Below are 14083 nucleotides of genomic sequence, written 5' to 3'. Positions count from 1 at the left end.
AGTTATCGTTGTTGGTGTGAACTGACCTTTGGGCCTCTTCAACGTGGAAGTAAGCCTATGGGTGGGACTTGTTCATTATCCACTATAGGAAAATAAAAAGAAGAATAACAATGTGCTGTATATGGTAAAACTGTTTGCACTACAAACCAGTGTGCTCATAATTAAGGTAAAACATTTAAATAATATGGTAAGACACCAATTTGCAATATCAAGCAAGTTTTGTACAGCTAAAAAATAGCTGGACTTGGATGAGACTGGAAGCTACACCCATAAAATTTACAAATGGATACTTTCTTATTTATGTAACAATCACTGTGTCAGAATTAGGTGAAAATCTTTGGTTTTATTTTTATATTTAAAAATACATACAGTATGTATATACAAACAATAAGTGCTAAAATGTATTTATATATAAAAATGCGAAGGAAAAACATGGATTCATCAAAACTTGATTTAAAAGACAAAAAGGGCTTTGAAAACAACTTCAAAACAGATTTTTGCAGATAAAATTAAATATAGGCCTAAAATAAAATTTCTTTATTGCCATCAGTGGTTCACTGAAGAACCTTTAACGTCCATGGAAACTTTACATTATACTAAAGGTTCTTTATTGTGGAAAAAGGGTTCTTTAGATCATTAATGTTCTTCACACTAAGGATAACAAAACCAGTCGTAAGTAGCACGGGTTTATTTAGCCAAAAATACATTGTATGGGTCAAAATTATTGATTTATCTTTTGTGCCAAAAATCATTAGGATATAGGAAGTAAAGACCATGTTCCATGAAGATACATTGTGAATTTCCTATTGTAAATATATCAGAACTTAATTTTTTGATTAGCAATATCCATTGCTAAGAACTTGAGCACTTTTCTCAATTTTTTTTTTTTTTTTTTTTTTGCACCCTTAGATTCCAGATATTCAAATAGTTGTATCTTGGCCAAATATTGTCCTATCCTAATAAACCATATATCAATGGAAATCATATTTTCTCTGCTTGTATCAATGTATAAATCTCCAAATTCAAAAAATTGACCGTTATGACTGGTTTTGTGGTCCATGGTCACAAATTGTTATTTTAAGTACTGTTCACTAAAAGGTTCTTTGGGGAATACAAAATGGTTCTTTAATAGCATCACTATAAAAAAAAAAAACTTAAGAGCATGCTCAATCCATCCCATTTTAAATCTGTTGCACAAATAAATGTCCTGTTGTATTCCATATCTGCATGAAACAACGGCGTCCTGTAGAAAAAACACTACTAGTGATAGTGAACTCGTCCAAGTGTGCCTGTGCCGGTGACGAGTATATCCGGCTGTCCGTTCCTCCAGATCTCCCTGACGATCCGTTCTCTCTCTTCCAGTCTCCTGGCTCTCTCCAGCTCCTCTGCTGAAGCAAACACATTTACGCTCTTAATGGTTCCGTTTAGCTGGGTCTGATCGCTCATGGGGCTCACAGTAACCACTGGGACCTCTAGGTCTTCGTCATCCCCTTCCTCACTTTGGTCCTCTTCCTTGTCTTCCTCCTCCTCCTCGCTAGATTCTTTCAGTCGTTTCTTGTCCGGTGAGGAGGGTGTTTTTGTTTTTGTTTTTGTTTTTGTTTTTGAGCTCGGTCGGCAGGCGATGCCCAGTATGAGGAGGACCAAGGCCAGCAGAAGACCTGAACAAACACCCAGCATGAAGTACAGCGCGAAGCTCTCCATGTTCTCTGTTGAAAAAAGGAAGGAAAATTGTCATGAAAATGTCATTTTATACCAGAATCAAAAGTATTAATAGTAATAAATATATAAAATGGTGTTTATATAAAATTATGAATGTATTTTTCAGGGTCAGTAAGATTTTTGTTAACATTTTTTTTTCTAGACAGGTTTGACACTGATGAAAAATCTGAAGCTGCAGAAATAAAGAGAAATGTCTTTAGGAACATTTAGGCCATTTCTCATGAAGTCAGACGTGTGAAGCCAAATCAAACAGAACACTTAAGTCCATGGAATGGGTTGTTATTTTGTTCTTGGGGTCAAACGTGCGATGGAGATCAACAAAACCAACCTAAACCTATGGAGTGCTTAGCCAGCTGCCTTTCACCATTCGATATCTTGACCTGGGCAGTAATGAGCTGTTTGTGTTGAATGCTCTTATACCTGTTATATGGGCGTAGGTAGCCATGCTGTTACTTAGCAGCTCCATGTCTTTCCGTATGGGGTTCATGTTGGCTTTATCTGGCAGACTGATTTTCCTTTCTCTTGCTTTCTTCTCTATTTTCTCTCACTGTGACCTTCAGCTTGACCCCTGTGGTAGAAAAAAATGCAGATGCTTCAGAGACAGCAGTCACATATGGTAAAGAACTAATACAAACGTCTGGGTGGTTACTTCTTGGTTCTATGTTCTGAGTTGTTGCTAGGCTGTTTTGGGTGGTTGCTATGCAGTTGCTAGGGTGGTCTGGATGGTTGCTATTTGGTTCCATGTTCTGAGTTGTTGCTAGGGTGTTTTGCTGAGTTGCTATTCAGTTGCTAGGGTGTTCTGGATGGTTGCAATTTGGTTTCAAGTTCTAAGTTGTTGCTAAGATTTGGTTCCAGGTTCTGAGTTGTTGCTAGGCTGTTTTGGGTGGTTGTTATTCAGTTGCTAGGGTGTTCTGGATGGTTGTTATTAGGTTCCATGTTCTGAGTTGTTGCTATGGTGTTTTGGGTGGTCGTTATGCAGTTGCTAGGGTGTTCTGGGTGGTTGCTATATAGTTCCATGTTCTGAGTTGTTGCTAGGGTTTGGTTTTATGTTCTGAGTTGTTGCTAGGCTGTTTTGGGTGGTTGCTATTCAGTTGCTAGGGTGTTCTGAGTGGTTGCTATATGGCTCCATGTTCTGAGTTGTTGCTAGGGTTTGGTATTATGTTCTGAGTTGTTGCTAGGCTGTTTGGGTGGTTGCTATGGAGTTGCTAGGGTGTTCCTGGTGGTTACTATTTGGGTCAATGTTCTGAGTTGTTGCTAGGGTTTAGTTTTTTGTTTTGAGTTGTTGCTAATGTGTTTTGAGTGGTTGCTATGAGTATGGGTTGTTGCTATGTGGTTGATATGTCAAGTGGTTGCTGGGGTGTTTTGGATGGTTGCTATGCGGTTACTGGGGTGTTCTGGGTGATTGCTTTTTAGTATGCAGTTAGTATGCCGTTTTCTATGCAGTTAGTATGTTTAGAATGGTTGGGTGGTATGGGTTGTTGCTATGTGGTTGTAATGGTGTATTAAGTGGTTGCTGGGGTGTTTTGGATGGTTGCTTTGAGGTTACTGGAGTGTTCTGAGTGGTTGCTTTGTCTGATATTCAGACTTATTGCAAGGGTGTTTTGGGTGGTTGCTGTGCAGTTACTTGGGTGTTGCTATGCAGTTGTTATGGTGTTGTAAGTGATTGCTATGCATTTGCTAGGGTGTTGTAGATGGTTGTTCTGCAGTTGCTAGGGTGTTCCAGGTGGTTGCTGTATGGTTGCATGATCTGGATTGTTGCTAGGGTTTAGTTTTATATTCTGAGTTGTTGCTAGGCTGTTTTGGGTGGTTGCTATGGAGTTTCTAGGGTGTTCTGGGTTGTAACTATTTGGTTCCATGTTCTGAGTTGTTGCTAGGGTTTGGTTCTATGTTCTGAGTTGTTACTAGGTTGCTTTAGGTAGTTGCTATGAAGTTCAACCAGGTGTTCTGGGTGGTTGCTATTCGGTTTCATGTTCTAAGTTGTTGCTAGGACATTTTGGGTGGTTGCTACGGTATTCTGGGTGGTTACTACTTGGTTCAATGTTCTGAGTTGTCTCTGTAGTTTCTATGGTGTTTTGATTGTTTCCCATGCAGTTGGTATGATGTTCATAATGGTTGCTAGAGTAATATGAGTTGTTGCTATGTGGTTGCTGGGGTGTTTTAGGTGGTTGCTATGCGTTTACTGGGGTGTTCTGGGTGGTTGCTTTGTATGCAGTTAGTATGCAGTTTTCTATGCAGTTAGTATGTTCAGAATGGTTGGGTGGTATGGGTTGTTGCTATGTGGTTGCTATGGTGTATTAAGTGGTTGCTAGGGTATTGTGGATGGTTGCTACATAGTTCTGATTAGTTGCTGATTTTAGGTAGAATATCATTCACATTTGTAGCACAAACAGTGTTGAGTTGAGCACAAAGTTTAATACTTAATATTAGGGCTTTTGAAAAACCAACAGTGATGCTTGGTTTAGCATTGCAAGGACAGCTAAAACAACATGCCCTTCTATGCATAATTAGACAAATGGGCCATAACTTATTTATTTTGGACCCTGAGGCTGAAATTGCGTGAACTGTGCCATTAAGCAGCATTATATCAGTCTCTTTCCACACAGGCCATTTGTAACTGCTGTTATTATTGCATTGACCCACGACTCACTCTTTGCTCTCAGACAAACTTTCCCATTTTTCCCACAGGAACCGAGATCCTGTGAAGGCATTCACATGCTGCTCGGGGTCTGCGTGGGACTCTTCCTTGGGAAATTGGGAAGAATCCAGCTTGTGTCACTCTCTCCAAGAAGGAAAAGAGGAGGGGGAGAATTAAAGCTGAGACATCTGAGTTTCCCATGCTGGAGCCGCACGAGTCCTGGATGTGTGCTTGACGAGTATCTCCTCCGGCCCAAGTGAGGAAACGATAAAAGCGTGAAACTATAAATGCGGTGACTCCCTGTGTGCGTCCACCAAACCATAAAAGCCGCAGACGCTGAGACCATGCCGAGATCACGGAAGAGGTGCCATGTTATTGTTTTCCTGTTTGTTTCCTCTTGGGGCCTGTAATTACAGCAAGCGGTAATCTACGCCATTAAGGCCCAAAGTCTCCGCCGCCCCGATCCCTATCTGCCACGCTCTTGGCAGAACTTTAGTACACTAGAGTGAAGCACATTATGTTGACTGTGATTCTTTGTCTTTATATAGCATTGCTCAAAATGTCTATTCAAAACTCTACTCAAAATTCCCCTCGTAGATACCTGAAGTAATGTTTTGTTGTTTAGAGGTTTGCTGATCTTTCAGAGCTCATTAACTTCGACTAATGTAGCTCAGATGCTAAAAATACTAAATAGACTCAATTAGGACTATTTTTTTGTGTACCGTAAAATCTCATTTGTATTTTTCTCTTCGTTTCAGAAATCCCATAAGACAAAAATATCAAAATATGATCACAAGATGTACTCATGAGATGTACGTTTCTCATGAATTTCTAAATTTGTATAAATTGATTTTAGAAATTAATTATAATTTTTTAATTATATTGTTTTTAATATGATTATATAAAAATACTACTACTATTATTGCTAATTATTATTATTAATAATAATAAATAATATAATCATAGAATATTCTTAATAAAATGATGGTGGTGATTGTCAGGGTCGTGTGTAGCGAGGAGATGTAGGAAGGAGCCGAGGACGAGGAAATCAAACAAACGGGTTTTTAATAATAAATTCAACAAGGGTACAGACAGGAACAGCAGGGGAACACACTCCAACATAACATTAAGATCAGACAGCGACAAAGGAACTGAATGAAACTTATAAAGGGTAGCTAAGGAGACACAGACAGGTGAAGATAATTAACCGATGACGACATAACAAGAAACGGAACAGGAAAGACCATATAAGGGCACAGAAGGGCTAAACCAACAAAACAGTCCACAGGGGTGTGACAGTGATGATATGATTATATAATATTATATTAACAATATTAATATTAACAATGTTTATTTATACAATATTATTTAATATAATAATAATTAGTAGTACTACTAGTAGTATATTATTATTATTATTATTATTATTAAATTGAATATAATCATACAATATTCTTAAATAACAAAAAGATGGTAGTGATGGTGATATGATTATTTAATATTACATTAACAATATGAATATTAACAATGTTTATTTATACAATATTATTTATTATAATAATAATTTGTAGTACTAATAGTAGTATATTGAATATTACATAATAATAATAATAATAACAACAATTTTTAAAACATTCATGATAAAATAATGGTAATATAACCATAATTAGCATACAAGCAATTTTAAACAATAAAATTATTACTTAAATATTGTTGAATATAATAATGATATATATTATATGTATACTTAATAATTACCGTATGTGTAATTATGCAGTGTTATTGAATAGAATAGAATAATTTTTAATTAATATTTGTTATTATTATTTGTAGGAGTAGTAGTAGGAGTAGAACACTGAATATTAATAATAAAATGAATAAAGTATATATATATATATATATATATATATATAATAAAAAATATTTTTATAATAATAGTAATAATTAATTACAATACTTTATATGAACATTAGCATATTACTTGAAGTGATAAAATCACAGCAGGTGTTTTTGTGGTGTCTCACTAATATTACTTAATCATAATCATAATAATATTTATAATTCTAAACACATTCATGTTATAATAATGGTAATATTATATGTAACCATAATTAGCATAAAGCAGTTTAAAATAAACATTAAACAATAAAATGGCAATAAAAAAAATAAAATGATTACATAAATGTTACTGAATATAATAATTATATATATATATATATATATATATATATATATACACATATGTATATTATTAATTAATAATCATAATTGGTTTAATTATGCAATACTACTGAATGGAATATAATAATTTTTAATTAATATTTATTATTATTAGTAGTAGTAGTTAGAGGAGGAGGAGGAGTAAACTGAGTATTACATAATTTTTAAATAATACTATATATTTTTTATTTATAGTTATAACAATGTTAATAATTACTTATAGCATTTTATGTAAACAAGTAGCATAAGAGCAAATTTTAAACTATAAAATATTGACAGTACTTGAAGTAATTCCACATATAAAAGGCAAGCTGGTGTTTTTGTGGCGTGTCAGTTTTGTGTTATTCTCTGCAGGCCTGTAAAGCCCCTCCAGTGTGGTTTAGCAAACACAAACTACATTCTCTCACATAAACAAATGACAAACAGGAACTAGGATACCAGGAATATGAGATTACACTAGAAGCTTGTAAACATTGTCAAGTCTTCCTCCAAGTACCAATTAGCGTGGGACGTACGCCACAAGTTCCAAAAATATTCCTCTTAGTGACACTGCATACCAGACAGTGGCTAAGTGGCCTGAGTTTTGCCCCACAGCCGTGAGTCATCGACAGTTCGACAAAACATCTCAAACATACCATCTAACACCTGTCAGAGCTTTTCCCAGAAGAGCAAACCTGCAGGCATGTAGCAGCAGAACCTGCTGAGCTCGTGCTTTACTGCATATTCTCCTGTCAGCAATCTTTAAAAGCAGCTTTTTTTAAGAGGTATTATATAGTCACATTATTAACAACAAACCAAAAAAGTGATTTTAATACTTGTTTTCAGTGTTTTTATTTATAGTCATGTATAAATTGAGATTTATAAAATACAGTCATTTATAAAATGCAAGAAATTTGGTTTGCAAAGAGTCGCCACATTTTTTTGTACATGTATATAGTATTTTCCTAATAAAGGTTTTATCATAATCAAAGCAAACTATATTTTATATTTTCTTTGAACAAAATGTGGTCTTTTCTCAATGCTAGGGTGTTGCTAAACAGTTTCTAAGGTGTTGTGGGTGGTTGCTAGGAGGTTGCTATGCAGTTTGTAGTTGGTAGGGTATTGTGGGTGGTCGCTAGGCTGTTTCTACACAGTTGATAGGGTGTTGTGGGTGGTTGCTAGGGTGTTGCTAATGTGGTTTCCAATATCTGTGGTTTTGTGGGTGGTTGTTGAGTGTTGCTATGCAGTTTGTAGTTGCTAGGGTACAGTGGGTGGTTGTTAGGTTGTTGCTATGCAGTTGCTAGGGTGTTGTGGGTGGTTTCTAGGGGTTGCTAATGTGTTATGCAATATCTGTGGTTTTGTGGGTGGTTTTGTGTGTGGGATTGCTAGGTTGTTTCTATGCAGTTACTGTGGGAGCTTGTTAGGGTGTTACTTTGCAGTTGCTAAGGTGTTGTGGGTAGTTGGTAAGGCGTTGCAATGTGGTTGCAATTGAGTTGCTATGGTGTTGTGGGTGGTTGCTAGGGGATTGCTATGCAGTTGCTAATGAGTTCCTATGCAATTTCTAGGCTGATAAGTGTGGTTGCTAGGTTGTTTCTACATAATTACTGTGGGTGCTTGTTAGGGTGTTACACTGCAGTTGCTAGGGTGTTGCTATGCAGTTTTGCTAGGGTGTTGTGGGTAGCTTCTAGGGCGTTGCTATGCAGTTTCTAATGAGTTCTGTGCAGTTTCTAGGCTGATGTGTGTGATTGCTAAGTTGTTTATACACTGTTACTGTGGGAGCTTGTTAGGGTGTTGCTTTGCAGTTGCTAGGGTGTTGTGGGTGGTTTCCTGGGTGTTGCTATGCAGTTGCTAACAAGTTCTATGCAATTTCTAGGCTGATGTGTTATTTCTAGGTTGTTTCTACACTGTTACTGTGGGAGCTTGTTAGGGTGTTGCTTTGTAGTTGCTAGGGTGTTGCTATGCAGTTGCTAATGACTTGCTATGCAACTTCTAGGCTTATGTGAGTGATTGCTTGATTGTTTCTACGCAGTGACTGTAGGTGCTTGTTAGGGTGTTGTGGGTGGTTTCTAGGGTGTTGCATTGCAGTTGCTAAGTTGTTATACAGTTTCTAAGATGCTGTGGGTGTTTACTAGTGCATTACAATGTTGCTGCTAGGGTACTATGGGTAGTTGCTAGCGTGTTGCTGTGCAGTTGCTAATGAGTTCCTATGCAATTTCTTTGCTGATGAGTGTGATTGCTAGGTTGTTTCTATGCAGTTACTGTGGGTGCTTGTTAGAGTGTTGCTTAGCAGTCGCTAGGGTGTTGCTATATAGTTCCAAATTAGTTGCCAGGGTGTTGTGTTGCTATAGCACTGCTATGCAATTTCTAGGCTCTTGTAGATGGTTGCATGTTTGTTTCTGCGCAGTTGGTTTGGGCTTTTATGCAGTTGGTAGGATGCCATAGGTGGTTGCTAGGGCATTTCTATGCAGTTGCTAGGGTCAGACAAGTCTCTAGTGACTGGATAGTCAGAACAGTCCACCCTAAAGTCTCTGTGATATATATATATATATATATATATATATATATATATATATATATAATTTTTTTTTTATTAATGATTCACAGTATATGGTGGTACTCTGGTATTTATATGGTTTATATGGTGATATTCTGGTTGATAATATTAAAGTAACTAAAGTAAGTAAGTTCACCCAGTTATATAGATAGATAGATAGATAGATAGATAGATAGATATTTTTTGGCAGATGAAAATCTCCAATTGCTTAAAAGTAACAGCAAGCTCTTTTTAATTAAACTAATCCATCCAAACTATATTTGAACCTGCTATCACAACAGTTTCACAAGTCTAAGATAGTTTTGACGTTTTATCCCTTTAACAGAAATGAAGTATTTAATTTCTTACCTTTTCTAACGAACCATTGTTTCTATCCAGATCGTCCTGGTGGAGGAAAGATGAGTCCCGTATCCAGAGGCGCAGTGACCTCATGCACTGGCAGCTGAAGTGGGAACACGAAACGCTGAGAGGTGCTTTATCTCCAAACACACAGTTTTTGTCTCTCTCTCTCTGTGTCTGTCTACTGACACATGTCTGTGCCTGACATCAGGAGAAGCAGCAGAAGCAGCCCTCTGTGCTCACACATACACAGCGGCTCTCTCACTGGACCAGACCGTAGAAAAGCAGTTTGGGCAAAGGGAGGTGTTTCCTGTCAGAGGGGAAAATAGAGTCAGGGAGGGGCGAACGACATGAGACTAGAATTTACACCCTCGGGATGGCGGTGCGATCCAGGCCACATTTCACGCCCGCTGGTCACCAGATCAGTGTAAACCTCTTCTTCAAGTCCACACATGTGTATTTGAGTGTGTTGTGTGGGTGTCTAAACCACAGAGAAACACACACCTTGTTTGCTTTAAGCTCAGACAGACTATAGATTCTCTGCTAAATGTAGCCGCTTAAATATAGTTTGAATGTATGGTCTAATATAGTTTATACACTTATATAGTGGCCTCAAAAATGTATATTTTTTTAATGCCAAGGACCCCAAAATATAATGGTCCCCTTGTGAGCCCCTTTTCTAATATACACTACCAGTCAAACGTTTTTGGACAGTAAGATTTTAAATGTTTTTAAAGAAGTCTCTTCTGCTCACCAAGCCTGCATTTATTTGATTCTGAATACAGCAAAAGCAGTAATATTGTGAAATATTTGCACTATTAATATAACTGCTTTCTATTTGAATATACATTGCCCTCCAAAAGTTTGGAAACAACCCTGGCAAAGTGTGGTTTTGGACGATATCTTCATAAATCCTTATGATTTTTTTTGGTGCAAATAGGTTAAAGTAACTTAACATTATCATTGAAGACCAGCAATAATAATTTTGATTTTGATTACATAATAATGGCAAGTCAGACATGCCCATTTGCCAGCTGTGATGCCTGGTTACTGGTTTAAACTTGGCCCAGGTTTTTAAAAGATTTTTGGGTCAGCACACCTTAATAGCTTTAACAATTGATTGCCAATTAAGATTAGAATACAATGAATTAAGGCCCAGATTATGCAGAGCTGTAATAGCTGCTAATGGTGGATATTTTGATTGTGTTTGTGTTGTCCCTTATCAGTGCAAAATTATCACAAATTAAAAAGGATTCATGCCAATTTTGTCCAAAACCCCACTTTTCTAGGGCGTTTCCACACTTTTGGAGGGCAGTGTATTTTAAAATGTAATTTATTCCTGTGATTAAAGCTAAATTTCTAATATGCTGGTTTGCTGTTCAAGACACATTTATTATGATTACTATCAATATTTAAAACAGTTGAGTACATTTTTTTCAGGATACTTTGATGAATAGAAAGATCCCAAAGATCAGCATTTATCTGAAATAAAACAGATTACACATTATACCATTCAAAAGCTTGGAGTCAGTATAATTTATTTATTTATTTATTTTTTTGAGGAAAGAAATTATAGAAATACTTTTTTAAAAAAATACTTTTATTTATATTTAGCAAGGATGCTTTAAATTGATCAAAAGTTATGATAAAGACATTTATAATGGTACAAAAGATTTCTATTTCAGATAAATGTTGTTCTTTTTAACTTTTAATTCATCAAAGAAACCTGAAAAAAATTCTGCTCAGCTGTTTTCAACATAATAATAATAATAAATATTTTTAGAGCAGCAAATCAGAATGTTAGAATGATTTCTGAAGGATCGTGTGACTGGAGTAATGATGCTAAAAATTCAGCTTTGAAATCACAGGAATAAATTACATTTTAAAATATATTCAAATTTTTACATAGTATTTTAAATAGTAAAATTTTACTGTTTTTGCTGTACTTTTTACCGAATAAATGCAGACTTGCTGAGCAGAAGAAACTTCTTTGAAAAAACATGAAAAATCTTACTGTCCAAACATTTTTGACTGGTATTGTGTAAAGGCTTCATAATTCAAGCCCCATTTATACTGTTAATTATATGAAATAATGAAGACAGAGAATACCATACAAACCCCAGTGAACAAACCCCATTCACTACACAAGAAAAAAAAAAAAAAAAAATATTTTATTGTTACTTCAGGGTTTCTCAATGAAATAACAATTAATCATATGATTCAGGATGAGTTTTTAGAAAGCAAAATGAAATGTTAAAATCTGTGAATGTTAACTTGTTATGTTAACTTGCCCCTGAATTTTATCAAGCCGCACTAAAATTATATATGTATATCAAAAATTTGCATTCTCAGTCTCAGTTTATAACCTTGACACAAGGAAATACAAGGAATCAGCATATTACAGGACTGGAGTAATAGTTGTTAGATTATTAGTTTAAGTTGCAATTATGTTTCACAATATTACTGTTTTTAGTGTATTTTTAATGCTTTTGTCATTTATGATTGTATTTTATCCCTCCCAAAAATTAAAAATCAATATTGTGCCACTTTGCATTTCTGAGAAAATTTAAATCTCTAAAGCACCAGTCTTTTTGACACAATCAAGCCCTGCACACTTTTTGTTTTCAGAAAATAGTCTTTACAATATTAATATTTATAAAGAGAGAAAAAAATAAGTGATCTATACAACATGCAGAGCTCAAAAGTAATAAGTAGCAAATGTAAAACTCAACCCAGCCTCTTTCTGTTACTGTTTGTCTTTGCTTTCAGCATTCAAACACTCCCCTAAATGATGCTTCTTTCAGCGTGTGCTGGCTTGAATAAGGCCGACTGCCCAACCTCTGGGACGGGCCACGTCAAGCATGCCAGAAAGATCTCTGTCTGTTGAGGGTTAACCCTGTGGGGTGGAACAGGAAATGTCTGCAGTGGGCATAGCGCCTGCCGCTTCAGGCTACGGTTAGTTTAAAAGAGCTCTTTGTGCTCCTGTCTGACAGAGTTAAGCACCTGTAGCGACACTTAACCGTATGGCATCCCAAGCCTAGCAACAGCCAATGAAACCATCTTATCATTAACGGTACAGTGAACCATGCTCCTCAGATAAGAGTCTGAGGAGACAAAAGGACATAATGTGGGCAACATACTCACTTAAGCAGGTGCATGCATCAGATTATGCATCAAATTTCCCAGCATGCACCAGAATTCAAACCCTTTCTTAATTGGGATTCAAGTTTTTTCATAAGCAGCATTTGTAATTTTCATGTTGTGCAATGTGTTTTGTTTACCAGAATATTCCTGTGTCCGGACAGGAATGAGGTTTGAGTCATTGCAAAGATGATGATTATGTGGTCACTGAAAACCTTACATCCTCATACGCAATGCCAAAACATATGTAGCATTCTGGAAGCAAAATAATATTGTTCCAAAATAAGATGTGAAGTCTCTTGCCACATAGGCCACAAACTGAGACAAAAACAGAAGAATGAGACCATTTAGCAGACAAAAGCTTTTGAATTCCTTCTGTTTGTTAGTCTAATTTGAAGGCTCTGCTTAAAGGAATGGTTTAAACTAAATTTTGAATGTGAAACAAGATGTTTTTAACTTCAAACCGCTGCTTCTGGCTAAATAAACAAGTCCTCTATCTATAATATTGCAATCTGAATCAGGGGAGAAATGTGCACAGATTAAGCAGTTGAAAAACAGTCCACAAATATGTTGGTGGATTTTTATGTGAGAGGACAACAGGGCAACTTTTTCACTTCATGGACACTTCATACACTTATATGTAACTGGAAGCAACGATTTCAAGTTATAACGTCTTAATGTTGGATTTGTCTCTTACAGACATGCAGCTTTTTGTTTTACAAGGACTAGACTGATGGACTGGAGTTGTGTGGATTACTTATAGATTATGTTTTCATCAGCTGTTTGGACTTTCATTCTGACGGCACCCATTCATTGCAGAGGATCCGTTGGTGAGCAAGTGATGTAAGTGATGCTAAATATCTCGAAGTCTGTTCTTACGATGTTTGGAAAGTTTGGAAACACCGCTGGCAAAGTGTGGTTTTGGAGTATATAAACATAAATCCTTATAATTTTTTGGTGCAAATACATTAAAGTAACTTGACATTATCATTGAAGACCAGCAATAATAATTTTCATTTTGATTACATAATAATGCCAATATATACACGTCAAAGTCAGACATGCCCCTTTGCCAGCTGTGATGCCTGGTTACTGGTTTAAACTTGGCCCAGGTTTTTAAAAGATTTTTGGGTCAGCACACCTTAATAGCTTCAACAAGTGATTGCCAATTAAGTTTAGAATACAATGAATTTAGGCCTAAATTATGCAGAGCTGTAATAGCTGCTAATGGTGGATATTTTGATATTTGTTCTATATAAACTAAATAGTATAAACTGTTTATGTAATAAAATATGTTTTCATAGTTTGTGTTGTCCCTTATCAGTGCAAAATTATCACAAATTAAAAAGGATTCATGCCAATATTGTCCAAATCCCCACTTTTCTAGGCAAAACTTTTGGAGGGCAGTGTATATAAAAGTTAGTGTACTAACACTGAACTAATTTTTAAATAATTCAAAGCACACTTTTAAAAAATACACTAACAAAAGGCCTCTT

General features: G+C 36.0%; 1 protein-coding gene across 1 annotated transcript; it reads right to left on the bottom strand.

Annotated features, from left to right (window-relative positions):
• Positions 1–868: 868 nt before the first annotated feature.
• eva1bb (eva-1 homolog Bb (C. elegans)) lies at positions 869–9739 on the bottom strand. Its single transcript, XM_051135973.1, has 3 exons — positions 9456–9739; positions 2140–2287; positions 869–1706 (listed from the first exon to the last, which is right to left on the bottom strand). The coding sequence occupies exons 2-3, from the start codon at positions 2204–2206 to the stop codon at positions 1261–1263; spliced, it is 513 nt and encodes a 170-aa protein (XP_050991930.1). The 5' UTR covers positions 2207–2287; positions 9456–9739; the 3' UTR covers positions 869–1260.
• Between the last annotated feature and the right edge of the window lie 4344 nt (positions 9740–14083).

The sequence above is a fragment of the Labeo rohita genome, chromosome 19, assembly GCF_022985175.1.
Source record: "Labeo rohita strain BAU-BD-2019 chromosome 19, IGBB_LRoh.1.0, whole genome shotgun sequence".
NCBI lineage: Eukaryota > Metazoa > Chordata > Actinopteri > Cypriniformes > Cyprinidae > Labeo > Labeo rohita.
The sequence above is the reverse complement of the archived record's forward strand: the minus strand, read 5'-3'. Positions and strand labels throughout refer to the sequence as shown.

Excerpts from the sequence above, each read along its gene's own strand:
- eva1bb (XM_051135973.1), bottom strand. The coding sequence starts at position 2,206 with ATGAACCCCATACGGAAAGACATGGAGCTGCTAAGTAACAGCATGGCT. Across the intron at positions 1,707-2,139 it reads TACCTACGCCCATATAACAG|AGAACATGGAGAGCTTCGCG; the intron begins GTATAAGAGCAT and ends TTTTTTCAACAG.